The sequence below is a fragment of the Belonocnema kinseyi genome, chromosome 3, assembly GCF_010883055.1.
Source record: "Belonocnema kinseyi isolate 2016_QV_RU_SX_M_011 chromosome 3, B_treatae_v1, whole genome shotgun sequence".
NCBI lineage: Eukaryota > Metazoa > Arthropoda > Insecta > Hymenoptera > Cynipidae > Belonocnema > Belonocnema kinseyi.
Genome location: NC_046659.1, coordinates 57652624 through 57671874, shown reverse-complemented (window position 1 = coordinate 57671874; position 19251 = coordinate 57652624). Strand labels below are relative to the sequence as shown.

Sequence of the window (19251 nt, the reverse complement as noted above, 5' to 3'; positions counted from 1 at the left end):
CCCCCCCCCCCAGTTTTTGTGAAATGCCCACGTTTTGAGACCCCCTGAATCCGAAAAACAGATTTTTACGAATGTTTTTTGCCCGTATGTATGTATTTATGTATCTGCTGTATGTATGTCTATCTGTGAACACGATACTTTTTAAAAAGTTAATCGATTAAATTGGCCTTTGGTAAACTCGTTTAGTGTTCTAAACTAAAGGTTAAGTTAATTAGCCAGCCATTTTGGATACAAATTCAAAAAGTGGGCACATTTTGAATATTTTTGAGACCACCTTTTTCAAAATTAAAAAATTCTCTAAGCGTTTATTCATGGTATTAAAAATTCGAACAATTTATTCTGATGACTTTTTTCATAAAATCAAAAATTACCAGAGTTACAGCATTTACAAAATTCCCAAAAACAAACGAAAATGGACACTTTAGGCCAAATGATGATTATCATAACAACTACTTGAACTTTTTTCAAAAATCAAAATTTCAAATTTTGACACCATACAAAATTATGAAAAATCGAAAAATTACATTTTTCAGCCAAACTATGCAAAATACGGCAAAAGATGAGGATACGAAAATTGTGCTTTTGAAAAAGATCTTCAAATTTGTTATAAACCACTTTTTAATAGGATTTATAGTTTCGGCTCTAATCATAAAAAACATGATTAACAGTAAGACACAAAAAAATCTGCCCGCTTCGTTTGACGCCCCTGCCAGTTTTTGTCAAAAATTCACGTTTTGAGACCCCTTGAATCCGAAAAACAGGTTTTTGCGTATGTGACTGTCTGTCTATGAGCACGATAACTTTTGAAAAAAAAATCTATTAGATTGGCCTTTGGTACACTCTTTTAGTATCCTAAGCTAAATGCCAAGTTCGTTGTTCAGCCATTTTGGATAAAAATTCTAAAAGTGAGCGTATTTTGAAAGTTTTTAAGACCACATTTTTTCATAATCCAAAAATTCTCTGAGCCCTTGTTCAGATTTCTTGAAAAGTAAAATGTTAATTTTCGAAAGCCCTACAAGATTATCCTAACAACTTTTTGAATTTTTTCGAAAAATTGATAATTCAAATCTTGATCAAACAAAAAGTAATAAAAAATAGTAATTTGTTGTCAAACTATGCAAGGTAGGAAAAAAATTATGAGACAAACATTATGCACCCAAAAAATATCTACAAATTTGTTATTTATCACTTTTTTGTAGGACGGGTAGTTTTTGTTTTATTTATAAAGAAAACAGTGAAAATGCAAAAATTAAATTTTTCGACACATGACACAAACTAAGAAAAAAATAAATAGATAACATTTTTTTACCGAAAGTGGAGAACAACCATTTTTATTATTGGTTTTTTTATATGATTGGTAGTTTCTTTTTTATCGTGAACAACATTAAAAATAAAAAAATTACATTTTTGGTAAAATGACACAAGATATAAGAGAAAGGTTGTTTAACCCAAAAAAATTTTAAAAATTTTTTGAAATACTTTCTTGATAAAGCGCGTGGTTTTCATTTTAATCGTAAAAAATAAGATTATAAATAATGAAATTGATTGTTTGGAGAAACGTCACAAGAAAAATTAAAATATTCATAAGGGCGTATGTTCCAAAACATAGCTACAAAATTCCCTTCACCTATTTTTTTCATACGACAGGCCGTTTTTTTAACTTTTAGCATACCAAAATTTAACAGTTTTTTTAGTCTCCGAAAAGGTTTTTTTCTCATTTATATTTTCAAATTCAAAACATGAAAATTAAACAGAAATTATGATTCAAAGTATCAAAAGCACATTTTCTGAATCAAGGAATTTGATACGCAACCATTCATTAAAAAATTAAAAACGTAGAAGCTGAATAGTTTTAATATATCTTATAGAATAAATATAATATTTAAAAAATACTGAAATGTACAATTTTCAATTAGTTTAAAAAATGTTAATATAACATTTCCAAAACAAACTTATTTAAACTAACCACTTTCAAAATAAATCAGTTCTACATTTTGTACAATCATAATTCAATAAATTCAAAAATGAGTCGATACTTTTACCCTTAGTTTTAAATAGTCTGTGCAGAAAAGTCCAGCGCGTAGCGCGAGGTAAATATATTATCGAGCGCGAAGTGCGAGAACCAACAGTCGCGCGCTCAAACTTGCGAGCGCAGCGAGCCACACGCATAGCGCGCGATGAGAATGTGCCCGCTAAGCGGGCAGATTTTTTATTTTAAAAACATGGAAAAAAATGTTTCTAGAATACTTCACCTTTTTTTTTTTGTGCAATATCTAAAATATCTTAAAAAATAACATTTTTCGTCGCTGAGTCGAAATGGATGTAGTCAAAAGAATAATAATTATTTTGACTCTTTTGAGTCCGCAGATTAATGATCCACAGGAAACCTAAGCTGAGTGTACCGAAAAAGAATACATAAATTCCCAAATATTCTTCGGATGCTCTGAATTTTTTACATTGTCACGTCGCTACAAACGTCAAAATATGGATCACATATCACATTATTTTCCTCCTCTGAGCCAGCTTTCCATTCAAATCACCGAGGCAAATTTCAGGAGTTCCGTCATACGCAAAATTTGAGAGGCTTTAGCGAAGAGCGAAAAAACCCGTACAATTTTCGCCACGGTTGAGCCGTCACCCCCAGGGGATATAATATGTAGACATTCGACATTAGATTTAACGCGACGCTTACTACTGTCGCTATACCTAATTAGAGGGTTGTGCGGATGAAACAGATGGCGCCCCTCAGGCTACCAGATAATTCCCCCCCCCCCCCTGAAGAGGGTGCGTTGTACGAAGATAGAAGGTGGGGGTTAATACTCGCAAAGCAAATGCCACGAATCTCGCCGCTATCGAGCTCCTTCAATAATTCATCGGGGTAGATAACGAAAACGTTAGTTATCATCCTGGGTAGCGATATGCCGCAATTTCGTGAAGAAATAGAAATGGAGTCGAAGAAAAAAAGACATAAGGAAAGCTTCGTCGTACTTTAAGTTTGTTATATCAGGATCACAATAAAAAACCAATCGATAATATTTTCTTATAAATTTCTGTTTGAAAATTAATTTTTTTTAAAGTGCAAAATATTTTGTTTCTAATAGTGCAAGACATCATCATCGGGTCAAAAAATATGGAAATTTTATTTAAGTTTACTGTTTTTGGTAATAATGAATGAATTCTAAATATTTATTTTAAAATCTTTGTTCCAGTTAGATGTTTGTTGGTAGAGATTGATGCAATTTTTTGGACTTGCGGCTAATTCTATATTAAAAGGAAAATTACACTTAAATTACGGTTGAAGTGAATTATAATTATTTGGAAGCTTAATAATGTATTGTCAACCAAATTTTCTTCATATCTGAAAAAAAAATTTCTAGTAAATAGGCTACATAGAAAAATATGTCAATTTCCCTTTTCTCTTTTATAACATTTTCGGGTTTTTAGAAAATAAACGCTCTTAGTGCGAATTCTTTTAATTAAAAAAAAACTGATCTCTTTTTATCCGAATTTGTTCCAGAAATAATAAATGTATTGTTGATTTTTCATTTTTGTATTGTAACTCAGTACGAAAAAATTTACACCAATAATTTTAACAAAAAACACAATTTTATTATCTTAGATTTCTTTTACATCAAAGAAGAGAATATTATGAATAAGATAAGTAACAAGAAAAGAGTTATAATTAAGATCTAAATAACAACACAATTCTTATAAAGTTACATCCATATAATAATTGGCCAAACAGATTTTTTCAATACGTTATATCAATTAGTTAATTCTCAATAGCATTCATAAGCAACCATGCAGATTGGAGGAAATCTTAAGTTTAATATCACTATTTTTAAAATTCATTTAAGATCGATATAGGAATTACTTTCTCATTAATAATTTTATGCACCAAAAGCAGAGCATAACAAAAGTTAGATTTATATTATGAAACATTACAATTTAAAAACACCAGTTTCTCCTATCAAAAAACACGTGAACCCTCTGAAGATATTTATGAAACGAATCCGATGTAATTTTCTCTTTTTTATTCGAACTGTTATTTTCTCTACATAACAAATAACGGAAGTATGCAATCCATAGATATACTAAAGTTTGGAATCGTAACCTAGAGGGGGAAAACTATCGTATAGGAAAGCAGCTAAATGGTTTCATTCTCGTTTTTGATCCGATCTGATACCGAGACAATGAACCTACGTTGATATTACCCTGGATCTATCGTCCCTGTAAGATCGCGGTTAAGACAATATCGTACTATGAGTCCAGCGACTCTAAAAAGCAATATACTCACAAAAACTGCAGATCTCAGATATTTTAGATTTTACTCTGAAGATCTTAAAAACACCAACTTCGAGTGCAGTAGAGAAAACCTTTTAACTTTTTTGAATCTGAAATTGATGGTTTCTGGATCTTTTCGCTAGAAAATCTTTCGTAAATATATTTTAAATGTCTAAAGTGGAACAGAAGGAGAAAATAAAATTGTGAGGCAAAATAAAGGTGATCGAAAATAATGAAGCAGCAATATGTAGTGGAAATAGCATACAAAGGTTTCGTGAATTATTGCATTTCTACTTATAAGTACGAGCAGTCAGACTGTTTACATTGTTCATTTTTCTATTTTCTTCTCCCCTAGAGATTAAAGTCCCCTAAGGGAGTCACCCCTGCATTACTACACTCCGACCAGGATTTTTAGAAGAAAAATATACAGAAAATATGACAGTAAAGAAGCTTTTAAAATATTGATTTTAAGCCTAACTTAATGAGGTATTCATTAATATTTCTCCTTTTTGTGTGACAAAAATTGTTTCTTTTAAGAAAATTTGAGTATACAAAGGAAACATCTTTTTTTGATAAAATTATTTTATTTCAAAATAATTAAAAAAATAAAACCTTAAAATTGTCAAACAAAGTAAATCAAACCAATTGGTTGCTTCGAACACAACTTAAAAGTTTATTTAAATTAATTATATTCACCAATTAACTAAAAATACACCATTTTCTCAAACTATATTAAAATCAAATAAATTCAAAAATTCTCTTAAAAGTAGCACAAGATTTATGATTCCAGTTACACAATTTTAAAAAGTTATGCCTCTTACTTTTTACACTTTATCATAAAATTTTTAAAAGTTAAGTCAATGTGAAATTGAGCAACAATCCATTGCATCCCTTTACAATTTAACTATGCTGTATCTATTTGTAAAAAAAAGAAAGAAATAAGCCGATGCAATGAAAAATATTTATTTAATTTTAAACGGGAAGGAACGAAAACATTTTTTTAATAAATTCTAACTAGTTCGAGATCTTTAAAATTTTCCTTTTTAGAAAAAATAAATTTATAATAATTTGTTTTCATGCACAAATACCCTATTCTCATCGAAGAGATGAGCCGAAAAATCTCTATGTAATTTCTATTAAACAACTCTACAACTTTTTTATTTGAATCCTATTAAATCTTAACACAACTTTAAAACAGTAAACTTTTGAAAAAAGTTTTTCCGAGAGTTTCAAGTTTATACTATCCTCCTTTCTTGGAAAAAATGAATATTCACCAAAAGTAGCCGAGCTATTATCCGTTCTTTATCGACGTTGGAAGAACGGGAACTTGAAAGTGTTAAGTCACGCCCCAATTTCAGCAGAAAAATATTTTTAACCATGTTATCGTTGATACATCGAAAGTAGCAGCTTCCACCCTATATTAAAGACAATTCATTTGCATTCGTTTTTGTACCCCCTCCCTCCAACAAAACAAAAAAAACCGTGTTCGTAGCCCGAGGCTTGAACGTGACGCCTCACTTTATGAATTATGTATGCGAATCAAGGGCAGAGGACGAGGCTCGTTCTTCATGTTCCAGCTCTACACTCTAAACTCTAAAGTCTGCCTTATGGTTACAGATCGCTCCGCTATCATTTCAACACCCTCAGTATTAGCTCGTTTTGAAATAAAAGAGACCAAAGAGACGCACGTCCATTATACACTGAGAATTTACTGTAACTTAAAGGTACAATGTACTCCGAGGGTTATAAGTCGGGCATTGAGCAGAGTGAAAAACGCCACCGAGCTGCACCGCCTTTGTTAACAAAGCAAATACGAACCGCAATTCCCTCGTGACGCACCTTGAACGCCATTTTGTAGTGTCACAATGCTACTTGAGAATGAATTGAAAAACAATGTTTGGAAAATATTAAAGTTGCATCGAATCATCTATTTATCCTTATTTCCTCAAATGAATAATTATTGTAGAGTGAATGCAATTCATTGCATGACTTTACACAAACTCGATCACCACTTATTATAATACTTTTTTTATATTTACCGAAAATTAAAAAAAAAAGTGAATATCAATCCATTTTCATCCATAATGGCAAATTCTAAAAAATTCTGAATGTTTTATAAGATACTAGCAGCAAATGCACGCGCGCTTTCACATCACTGAGAATCATCATTTGAGAATCCATTATTAAACCAATTTTTAAATATTAATTTTATCAAATTTTTAAAACAAAAATTAATAACTTTGAATTGGATTGTTTTGGAAAACCTTTCTATTAAAACAATTTTATATAAGATAAACATTTTAAAAAGGGCAATATTTCGAATGGAACAACAAGGAATTTAAATTGCATTATTTCTAAATAAAAGTGTTTAAAATTTAATAATTTAAAATCAGAAGCTCTCAAAATTTAAAAATTTCAGATTTAAATTTAAAATCTCCGAAACTCATTATAAAGGAGTTGAAGCTGTATCATGTATAATTCAAAGCGTTTAAAATTACCAAATTTTATTTTGGATTAGAGAATCCAAAAATCATCATTTAAAATTAAAATAAATTAATCTGAATTATTTCTTATTAAAAGGTTTCAAAATTTAACAATTGGAAATTGAAAACTTTTGAATTCAAATTATTTTTAACTTGAACCGATTAAAGTGGACAATTAGAAACTGAAAAATAAATTAAATGTTTCAAAGTCAAAGCTACTGAAATTCTATAAAAATCGAGAAATATCCAATTATAAACCAATAAAATTTAATGATGCCACAAAAATCAGCCTACAGCGTGAGCACATTCTCATCGCTCGCGGCTACTGATTCTCATGCATCGCGCTCAATGATGTATTCATCTCGCGCTAAGCGTTCGGTATTTTGTAACACCCCCTTATTTGTGCATACAAGTTTTAAACTTAATCATTAAACCAACGACAAATATAATTTGGTAATTGTAAATTCTCTTTTGTTAAAGCTCCTTCGGTTTTAAAGAAAACACATTCTCATAAAGCTGCCGTCCAAACAAAAGAAGTCGTAACTACATTTTGGATGAGTCCCCCTGCCATCCCAATTTCCGTTAGGATGACAGAGGACTCATCCACAATGTAATCCTCAATTACTACTTTTCTTGTTTGGACGGCAGAACGTATCTCGTGATTCGCGTTAGAATAACAGTTTTTTTCGAAAATCCCACTTTTTTATATTATATACTAATTTCATTTTTTATTATTACTTTAATATTTGTTCCTTATTTGACATCAATCTTTATTCGCAGCTACCCTGAAAAATGCAAGTTTTCAAAAAATTTATAATTATTATTATAATTCATAATGTGTATTGATATTAAAGCAGACGTATTTTCATGGTAATTGTCAATTAAGATAAAAACCAAACGTCCTTTAAAAAAGTAATTCATAACAGATTTGATGACATTTTTTTTGGCGAACAAGTTTTGTTTATTCATTTTTTTCGCACCTTTTGTCGTTTTTCAAAAAAAAAACATTTTTAATATCTCATTTTTATTATTGAAATTTTAAAAAACTGCGAGCTCTATCAAATACTAATTTATGACACATTTTTTTATCTTTTATGATGAACAACTTTTCTTTATTCATTGTTTTTTATTTCTATGTTATTTATCCAAAAATTTTAAGTAGTTTTGAAAGCCTTTTTTACGATTATTTTAATATTTAAATACAAAATTATTAAATTTAAACTGTGTATCAAGGCTTTTGACATTAAATTTTGCATAAGAGAGGATATAGTTATTGCTATATTGTATACTTTCATTCCCCAGTTTTTCTCCTGCTTCTCTGACAGCCCAAGAATATTTGAGGATAATAATTAAAACTATTCTACTGAACTGCCATTGCTGATAGAATCATCAAGTATATGACACCGTAATGCGTAATATGACAGTAGAGAGTTCTATAATAAGCCAGATTTATGCGTAAATCACTAATATTACATTCGTCAAACAATGCTATAGGTTAGCCATATGCACCCAAAATTATGTATATAAAACTCTTATTCGGCTTTAAAACGTATTTCAATAAACTGGAAATATTTAAATTGTGCATGGCAGCTGTTTAGCATTAAATTTTGTCATTGAAGTTCAATTAGCAATTAGCAATATTAAAAATTATATTTATATAATTCTGGTATTAATTCTTTGCATCGAAGCTTTTTCGCTTATAATTTATGTTGCCTTTAACATGATTAAAGTATAGATTAGCCACGAAAAGCGTTGAAATTTTGTAAAATGCTTTGTTTCTTTTCACACATGCAAAAACAACTAAAGAGCCCATCTTTTAAAAAGAGAAGCAGCTGGCGTAAATCAAATCCAGATTAAGCTCGGTACAGATATCGAAAACGTAATTGGTCGCAATAACTACTCTGGTTTATCGAAAGGCTATTACAACCATTACTACCTCTGAAGCTACGTTTATAGTCGCAAATCTACGCTTATACCAATATAATGATTTTAATAGATTTTTGTTATGAAAAGGAAATCAAAATCACATTTAGTTTAAGTGAACATAGAAATCATATTGAGTAGGTTTCTCGTCAAAAAAAAACATTGAATAATTAAAGTATTAATTTAGAAAATATACCTTAGTCAAAAGTACTAAAAACGAGTTGACACTTATTTTCTTTCGCATTTGAATTATTTTATCATAAATTCGATTTAACATTTGTATACACGTTTTCCGTGTTTCTTTAAGAAGAATTAAAAAAAATGAGAATCTTACAAAGATGCAAACAAAAAATTAAACTATTAATCATCACACTGAAAAGGTTTGGTCTGAGCTCAAAAAATTCCGGTGAACCTAGACGCCCTTTCCAATTTCCCTAAGCTCACAGAAAATATTTTTTCTACGAAATTTATAGCGCTTATTTTCACTACTAATATCACAAAACTAATGCAAGAATTTTTCTAAATATTGGATTTAAAATTTTTTGTAGGTGCGTCATGATATTTTAGTAATTAATTTTTTATAGGAATACTTTTTTCATTTACATAATCAAAAAGTTATGTAACAATATGAAAATTTCATTGGAAGAGGCTAGAGTATACCAAAATGTTGCTATAAATAGCCGTATTTTTTCGATACGCATATTGAATATTGATATTATATTCACATACTAATGAAAAAGTATTGGTTTTTTGTATATGTTTATACTCCGATTATATTATTACATTTTGAAGAAGAGTAAGAACGATATGGTCATTTATTATATTTCATTAATCTGGTTTATAGTATAAATTTTCGTAGTGGCTAGTCTGCCGGCGCCGGCAAGATTGCATGTTGCCGGACTTTTTTCCTTTTCCCTTTTTTTACATTTCTTTTTATCGTATACTGATGTATGTTGATACTCTGATTACAAACCTGGACATGAAAACACCTACAAATATTATTTTTAGTGTTAAAACTTAGAAAATTATGCTTTTTATTTACGAAGTTTATATGAATCCGAAAGGGACTTTTACGCATTTTAGAATAAGGCCATGTAATTGAGGAGTTACTTTGATAGTTTTTGGCTTTTGACGCGTTTAACGACACGTCCTATGTATAAATCACACTTTATCGTCGAATTGCGACTAAAGAATTACTATTGAAGTCTCGTAGGGGCGGGAAGGCACCCTTGTAACTGGTCAAAGAAATAATTTAAGGTCCCACCCCTACTCCTTTTCCAACGCCATGTGGGGGTGGGAAGGCACCTCTGTGAGTGGTCACAGAAATAATGTAAGTTCGCACCCCTACCCTTTTTCCAACGCCTCGGGGGGGGGGGTACCCTTGTGACTATTAAAATAAATAATTTAAGGTCGCAACGCTATCCAGCTTTCAACGCCTCGTGGGGGCGGGAAGACACACCTGTGATTGGTCACGGAAATAGTGTAAGGTCGCACCCTACCCCTTTTCCAACGCCACGTGGGCGCGGGAAGGCATCACTGTGACTGTTCGCAGAAATAATGTAAGGTCGCACCCCTACCCCTTTTCCAACGCCACGTGAGGGCGGGAAGGCACCGCTGTGATTGGTCACATGAATAATCTTGGCCACTAACTCTTGCCAACGTTTTGTGGCGAGGCTAGAATTCATTCCTGTGATTAGTCACAAATAATGTCTTGTACATTTTTTGTACATAATTCTTGTAATTTCATCGAATGATGGATTGTTTACCTAGACTCTCGGCTTTAAGAATTATTTATTTTATAATAATTCATTTTTACCGTTACTGTAAGTTTTTTGTTGGTACCTATTTTTTATACATAACCTTTTTATGGGTTTTTTTATAACACTTTTTGAAGAGAGTTAGCAGTCAGTGACACACACCCCCCTTCAAAACCTGACACCTATCCAGCAGTCCCACTCGTTTTTTAAATCACTCCTATAATATGAACAGAACCCTACTCATTTCGAGTGTCGAGTATTTCGATTCTTCTTTTTACAAACATGATTTCGGTCAGTTTTTACCTTGAAAAGTATATTTTCAGGTGTTTGCATGACTTTATACGTGATTTGCTTTTATTTCGTATTTTGCTCTTCGCGAGAATCAGCCGGCAACCAACAAACTTGCCGGCGCCGCCAACTAACAATCTTGCCGGCGCTGGCAATGTAGAATCCACCATAAAATTTTCAAAAACAGAGTTCAAAGTCGATGTATCAATACAAAAGTCTTCTTGATTGGAGATGAATAGATTGACCTATCATAATAATACATTTATTTCCAAAGTAAAGAAGTTATGATTATTTATAATCTTAAAGAATTGATTTTAAATTTGTGACTCTTTAAATTACTATAATTGAAATCTCATATAAAAAGGTACTTTGTATCGATTTAGATCAACTGTCCTATAATGTTATTAAATTCGATTCTGTAGTAAGGAAGTTATAGTTACTTATAACTTTGAAAAAGTAGAAATTGATGAAATTCTTAAAATAACACAGAAAAAAGACAGTGTTAATGAAGCACCAATATCAGGGTACCATATACCTGCAACAAAAATTACCCTTGCGGTTATGAATGCTACACCGTAATGTAGGGTACAGATTCCCAATCTTTTAGGGTACGAAGTACCGACTACTTTGGGTACGACGTGTCCGTTTCTTGGGTTACGAAATGAAAAACGTCATTCGACGCACAATCTACGCGTTCGTAACTTCTTAAATACTTTTTAAGATTTGAAATAGCCATGTCTACATGTATTCTTTATTATTTTCACAGCTTTGCTAATTGTATGTCATAGTCATTGAAGTTTAGCAGGTGCGTTGTTCGCACTTTGTAAAATTTAACCATTAGGTATTTCAGATTAGGTGGGTATATGCAAGATGTCTGCACGCTGAGGACCAAACAATAATACCAAATGCATGGGACGAAACGTTATTTTTATAATAACTTGCAAATTATTTATTTTTCACGATAGGTGTACTCATATAATATTTTTATTTTTCAAAAACTATTAAATTGAATAATAAAATTGATATTTTTTTGTAACTGTGAAAAATATTTCTTCTCCCAAATTATCAACTAAATTAAGTTTTAAAATCTGGGATTTGTATTATTGTTCGGCCCTCATTGTACACACATCTTTCCAGCTGACGTCACAACTTGAAATACTGAATATTATAAATCTTAGCGCATGTAGAACTGGAGGGAACCAGGCAATGGCAGAGTTATTGGCAAAATAAAAGAGACAGACTATGAGTTAGCGGGATAAGCTATCTCTCTCGCGCAGAAATTGATTGGCTGTTTACCGCTCCTCTCTAAACGAAGGTTAGATAGTTTACATTTATGCGCAAGTGAAGAGCTATTTATGGAGAAAAATTGAAAAGACCAATCGCGTTGCTGTGCGAGAGAGATAGCTTATCCCTCAGCCCCAGTCAGTGGTGGTAGAACGGGGATATATCTAGCATGCGCTGTAGTTATTCCTTTGCATCATTAGGTTATGTAAGGCCATTTGTCATTTTAAAATACACAAGAATCACTACTGCGCATTCTAGAGATATCCACGTTTGCTCAGAATATAACTTTTTATCTTGAATAATTCGTACCTTAATAAGAATACATGGTGGAGCATAGGCATGATAAGATTACTAGAAAAGTAGAGCATATGGATGCTAAATTCCCCAAGCATGAAGCTGTTCGATATTTCAGACGAAAAGTTCTTTCTATACGCGTAATAATAGCATCCTCAAATTTGACTGAATGAAAAAAAAACATTAGGAAAACGTACAAATTCAGTTTGATCAAAATAAAAACGGTTGAATCAAGTTTTTTATTACAAGACATTAATCTAGAAAGTTTGAAATATTTTTTAAAATATTACTTTATTATTAAAGTTAAATATTATGATAACATTTTAACATTGTTATTTATAATAATAGGTTCAATTTCATTAATTAAAAAAAAACTTATTTAAACGGAAGTAACAAAACCTAGATTTGAACTTCTCGCCAACAAAATTACGGAAATTTATATGAATAACTCGAGCATTAAACCTTTTTTGCAATAAATAATGCCTTGAAAAATATAATAAACATTCTAAACCTTCATGCGTTAGAAAGAGAGATTCGATAAACTAGATTAGACGGCATCAGAATCCCACCCCTGGTAATTTCAATCATGCTCATACCTCCAAACCAAGTTTCATGAAGTGAATTCCGCATACCTTCAATTTTTCGAAGACCATGGCATGATTGACATCAGCGGTCAAAATTTCAAAACAGTAACATCTGACTTTTAGTACCCCACCTAGTCGCTATTTCGTACCCTACATACTCGGTATATCGTACCAATAGTCATCTGGTCGTACGCAATGTCGTCTGTCAGCTATTTAGGTATGACACTTATCATTCATCATCATTGCGGTAACAATTGAAAAAATTATATTCCCCTTACACGCGAAAGATATTATAATCTTGATTATTGCAGCTAGGCATCAAATATTAATAACACAATCACTAATACACAATAGGGTTCGTTTTCACTCGAGAAATGCCAAGACCTAACCGACGACGCGCGTACGGACGATTGGAGGATCATTTCTTGCCCGTGTGGAGCGCTATGCCACTGGTTGAATCTATCATTTCAAAATGATTCCTTTGGCATCACTGGTGCACCCAATCAAAGTCACAAGATCGCTGGTTCACCAGTCATACTTCAATATACAAATTCAACCAGTGACAATTTCACGGATTCAATATAAGAGGAAAAAATGCTAACAAATACATTGGCTAGATTCTGAAGTAGTACATGAAAATTGAATGATACTATTTTTCTAAAGATGCACATTAGGCACGTGGAGTTTGGCAGAGAAGTTGACGAAGTAAGGTAATCCAACGAGGTGCGGAAGTCCTATCGGAATTGTTACATGATGCGATAATCGGATAACGTTAAACTAACCATGAAGGGTTCTCGTATAGCATGGGCGATATGCATTTGCATATCAATTAACCGCGCATTTTAAAGTGGCGCGTGGCCGTGTGAACAGCAGAAAGGTTCAAAATAGAGTCCGGTGACACTAAACATCGTTTATATATATATTTTTTTCACCCAGAAAAAAGATAGCGTGGGAATAACAGTAAAGGCTTTGATAGAAGCGATATAAACAGAGGGCGTGTACAAAATTTTACTGGCCATTTCCGGGATTATACCGGTTTCGCTCAACCGCTAGTCAATCGAGAAGTTTATCACGATCGGTGCGATAAACTGTCCCGTATATTCCTCGGTGGCCGCACGCGTATGCAGGCCATGACGATTTAACGCGCGTACACTCGGATCAGCACGTAATCTCGGGTTTAATTTCGGTTACATTAAATCAAGAGCGAGAGAGAAAGATATGCGTAGAAATAAAGAGTGAGAGAGACAGCGTAAAATTTACCAGGCGGAGGGTACAGTGGGATTCGAAAATACGCAGGCTATGTTCTGCAAACTCGGAAATATCACGCGTCACGCGATTTACAAATTAACCGCTTAACGTCAGGGAAATTTTTTTACAGCAGTGATGATGAAAGCATGGAGAAAATAAGTTTGGCGTGGGAGAGAGAATTAGTGTAATATGTGTATACTAAGATTATATTACGAAGGATAAGGGACTCTGTTATTTTAAAGCTCTTCTGTGTGTTTAACTTCTCACGCATTTTCTTTAATATCAAAGAGTAGCAATATGTTTATAAGTAGAAATTACTGACTATATATAAATATATATAACCAGAGCTATTAATGTACATGGTCGCCATTAATTTAAAGTAACTACCTTGCTATAATATATATCCAAGTAGAACAAACACTATTAGTCGCTAATATTCCAACTAACCTTATATCTTGATAAAAAATTTCCACTGAAAATTGTCATTAAATTTTACACTGTTTTTTTAAGAATCCCTTATATCTTCCTCGTTAATCAATCCAAGACTATTCTTATTTTCAAACAGAATACTTAAATGTCCACATCCTACCATTCTATATTTTATTAATGATCCAACAAATCAAAAACTATGAATCAAATTCTGCTGATACTAAAAATCGATCCTTTGCAAAAAATACACCAATTATATCAAAACAGCCATACACCAAAAATAGTATCAATCTTATGTCGTGAAGATCAGTGTCTTCGATAACAAAGTAATGACAAGCGGCGTCTCCAGTACTATGCTATAACATAAAATTGAGTTTATAGGTTTGCGTGGAGCCTGAACTGCGATTTAGTGAAAACGATCGGAGTGTGACCCGACTCCTTATTAAAGATATCGTCCTTTTTCCAAAGTAAGGGGCATGTTTCGGCAACGTGTTTACATTCTTCTTGTCCTGAACATTTTATGAGACTACAAAACCCTACCAAGAAAAAGTGTAAGTTTGTTTACCTTCGAGCTTTAGCTTCGAATAAGGAAAAGCACAACCTCAAGAAAAAGTATACCTGACATTGTCAACCTGGGGAAAAAACTAGACAAGTGACATTGTAAGCTTATGGAAAGATAACACCAGTATTTTTTCGCTTAAATAAATTGTTTTTCAACTACTTAAATTCATCAACAAGATGGAATATTCAATTCATCTATATATTTATTATGTACACACAAATTCTTAGGATAATTGCTATTCTTAAATTGTAACAAAACTGCAAATGATTAAGAAAAAGGAACAAGTATATAATACCGACAATTAATTTGACAATTTTTTTCCGTTAACCACTCGATTTGAATCACAGGATAATGTATGTAAGCTATTGTCCAAATCCACGATTCGATTTAATTAAGTAAGGTATTTATTTTTGAACTTTTAATACCGTTTCTGATTTAAAAAATATTCCTAAGTTGATCAGGGCTTATAGAAAAAAAAGGAAAGCCGAATTTTTCCCTGACAAACATATATGATGTCGAACATCTTTAGCACAACATAGACACTTTAGGAAAAATTGTCTACTGTCTTACACCATCTTTTACTTTCCAATTTTTAGCATACAAATGTTTCTTTCACTTGTCAATATTCGAATATCAAAAGAAGCTGATTACCGGTCGTGAAAGCTGCGGATGTTGACCTGGCTCCCTGGAGCAACATCCACATGGTAATACAGACAGTCACCGTCTTCGAAAAATGTTTGTTTAAACCTCTTTCCTTCATCCTCCCCAACAATCTAGACTTCACTCGCAGATCCGAACACCCGCACATGATACCTTCACTAATGTTATCAGTCACGCACTTGGAATTAACGCCTCCGCGAGTAAAAACTCAACAACTTCTCACGATTCCTCTCAAAAAAAAAACAAAACTTGGATTATCATCCCGCACTCGAGAAAAGCTTCGAACATCCCTTGTCATAGCTGATACAATGGACCCACAATCTACTTCAAGATCTTTGTTAGATCAGGATCTTGTAGAAAATTATGTCCATGCTGATCACATCCACCAATCTGATGCAAAATCCATTGATCAGACTATATATCCAATTTCTAAGTATAATAAGATCAGTAATTTTTATATCAAATTAAACATTACACTTTAAGAGACTTATATTTGTAAAGGAACCACAAACTCTCTTTTTCTGTAAATTCACTTTGGGCAATGTGAGTTTCCGAATTCTGTGTCTTTTTTCAGCAGAAACAATTTTTCTTAGAGTCTTAGGTGAAGACAATTCGCGACCTCATGAAACCGTCACTTCCAAAAATGAGGGGAGTAGCGCCCGTGACTGCTCAGTGGAAACGCTCGGCGTTGACTGACTTCATCCCCGAGGAGCGCGCCACTTGGACATCGTTGTCGAAGCACGGCGCATCTCCACACTACCCTGAGCAGAAATCTCACCCTGTGGGAAGCAAACCAATCGCTTGATAGGAATGCACCGCCCATCGCGTTCCGAGGGCGGCGCCTCCGAATTAAGATTTTCGAGTTTCTTCTTGGGAATCAGACTCGCTGGCTCGCTGGCTGCGACTTCGGTGCGCTTATACGTCAGTAACCATAGTGGCTAATTCCAACCTTGCCACTGTTTAACTTCCCTCAACGCTACCGGAGAGTTACGAACCTCCAAACTGGGAATGTTTCGTCTACTCCTTAGGGATCCGGCAAAAGTCCACCCTTTCCGTTCAGGATTCAGCCCCGGGCTCCAGGTTCTAGCTCTTCTGAGGTCGCACGTCCTCCAGAGGATCTACCGAGAACTCGTGTGGAATCTAATTACGTCATTGCTAATTTAATAAATTTCTTATGTTCGCTCCAGAGAGCCAGAGACTAACTGCGATTTTTACCGCAAATATGTTCACAGTGTCCGGTATAAGGAGAAAACAAGGATACTGATTTAACATTTTAACAGATGAGAAAGGAGAGTCTGCAAGACTCTCCTTTCTCATCTGTTTGAAATGGAAACTGGGGATTTAGTAGAACTTTCAAGGATTTTTCAAATAGACGAATTCTCTGATCATGTATTGAATAAATGGAAGTATTAATGAAATTACACTGATATTACCAAGTTCATGGGTATTCAAATACGGAAGGAATCAAAATTTGAAAGTATCCACAGCTTGAAAAATAAAGTAAACGATATTTAATAGTTTATATAATATTATTTATTTGCGAAAAAAGTGAATTTTCTCAACAATTTTTTAACATTTTCGTTTAAACTATATAAACCGATTCCATATCTATGAAGATGTCGTGAAACCAACCAAATCTCTTCTTAACAAGGAATGTTGAAAATTAATATTCTGAAGATGTGCATATTTGATATATATTATAGAAACCATTTCTTTCGTAATCGACCTCTGATATTCCGATTACTAGCAATCGCAATATCAGAGGGTTGCTTACGATTCCCTTTCTCTCACAAGCCACACTGTAGATTTGACATTGAGCAATTTTTTCAAATATCCTCAGAAATTAATGAAAATGTGGAATCCAACATATGAAATGTGAGGAAACATGATTCGTAAGCTCCCTGAACTATTAGGAAATTTCTTGAGCTTATCCTAATATTGGCACTAATGGTTCCTCAATTTTAAGTTAACATAATATCCATGATATAATACAATTCGGACAGTCATCACGTATTTTGCCGATAAAATAAATTTCTCATAAATTTTTCATTACTTAACCCCTTCATTTTAGCAAAAAAAAACCTCTAATTTGGCGGGACATTACTTGGGAATTTTAGGGAAACGTCTTAAAAATCAGTTATTCTTTTTAAATACCACTTTCGAGTACTACCTTCATTTTAAAAATTGTTAACCATCTTTTACTATTCAATTAATAAAATATTTCTTGCACAAGTGAATTTTTCGACGCGTCATAAAAATTGATTTTTCCAGTATTAACTAACATAGATACAGAGATTTATAAAAATCAGTCTTAGGTCTTCTTTTGCCGTGGTAAATAAATGTTAGGAATTTGTAGCCTGATAAGCCTAGTGCAACCTACATGTGGCCAGTTTTGAGCTTTTTATTGAAGTAAAGGATGTAAATAATATAATATTAAGCGGATGAACGAGTGATGGCTCTTTGGAGTTTATCATGACATGCAAGCTCCGCAAAAATGCAAAAATTGTACTAATTATCAACAAAATTGGTCAAAAATGATCATATTTATATTTAAATTATCACCCAAGGATTGTTTGGAACACGAATTCCAAATATCATATCAAAAACTCAAAATACAAAATGTGAGATCCAAAATGGCGACTAGGGTTTCTTTTTTCAAACATGCGATTTATATATGCAACTAAATTCTAAGATTTTTTATTCCATGGACTTTAAACGTTGTAGCATTAAAGTAAAAATTACAAATTTTAAATGATAAGACCTTAAAAGCAATATTGTATCCGAGATTTCTAATTTTTAATGAAATTGGAAAACACGTTTCATACCGTTCCTCTGGGTAATGAGAATCTGATGTTTTCGGTAGACACCTTATGTTATTTTATTCCATGAGGAAATTCAGTAATACGACTTATAGATATTAATGGTTGAGTTTAGGAATGAATGACTCATGATGCAGACATCAGATTAATTATGTATGGGATATTAGACTCAGGACCTCCCAAAAATCGTGCCTTTTACCATAAAAATACCGAAATTTTGAAACGACAGGAGTCTTTAATGAGCTTGAAATCATGTTACCTACAATAGTAGATAACGGTGTTAATTTTGCAGCTAAATTTAACCACGGTCAGAGATACAATCGTTCGATACAATTGCACGCTTGTAAATTCCAGAATAAACGCTTCAGTCGTTAATTACCTTGTTCGTTCGCTTTTCTCTTACTAATATCTGTTATGAATAATTTGAAAATAAGCTCCTAAATACTATCATGAAAAGAAGTTAAGCCTAGAACTAAAATTAAATTGATCTATTTCGCTGTTACTCACTCTTCGAACAGTTTTAGGGTTTCATTGAAAACACGTACAGTCTGTCAAGTTAAAGCGTGGGTGGCTTTACTCGCAGTCGGTAAGGTGTATCGACATGATTTTGGTGTCAAAATATTAAGAAGAGCTCCC

At 32.8% G+C, this 19251-nt stretch overlaps 1 protein-coding gene across 1 annotated transcript in view; it reads right to left on the bottom strand.

Moving 5' to 3' along the window:
- The window catches only part of LOC117169838 (lachesin-like), a 516863-nt gene extending 500391 nt beyond the window's left edge, over positions 1–16472 (bottom strand). Inside the window, exon 1 of the mRNA XM_033356346.1 lies at positions 15788–16472. Coding sequence (XP_033212237.1) covers positions 15788–15944 — 157 coding nt within the window. The 5' untranslated portion in view covers positions 15945–16472. The remainder of the gene's footprint in view (positions 1–15787) is intronic.
- Between the last annotated feature and the right edge of the window lie 2779 nt (positions 16473–19251).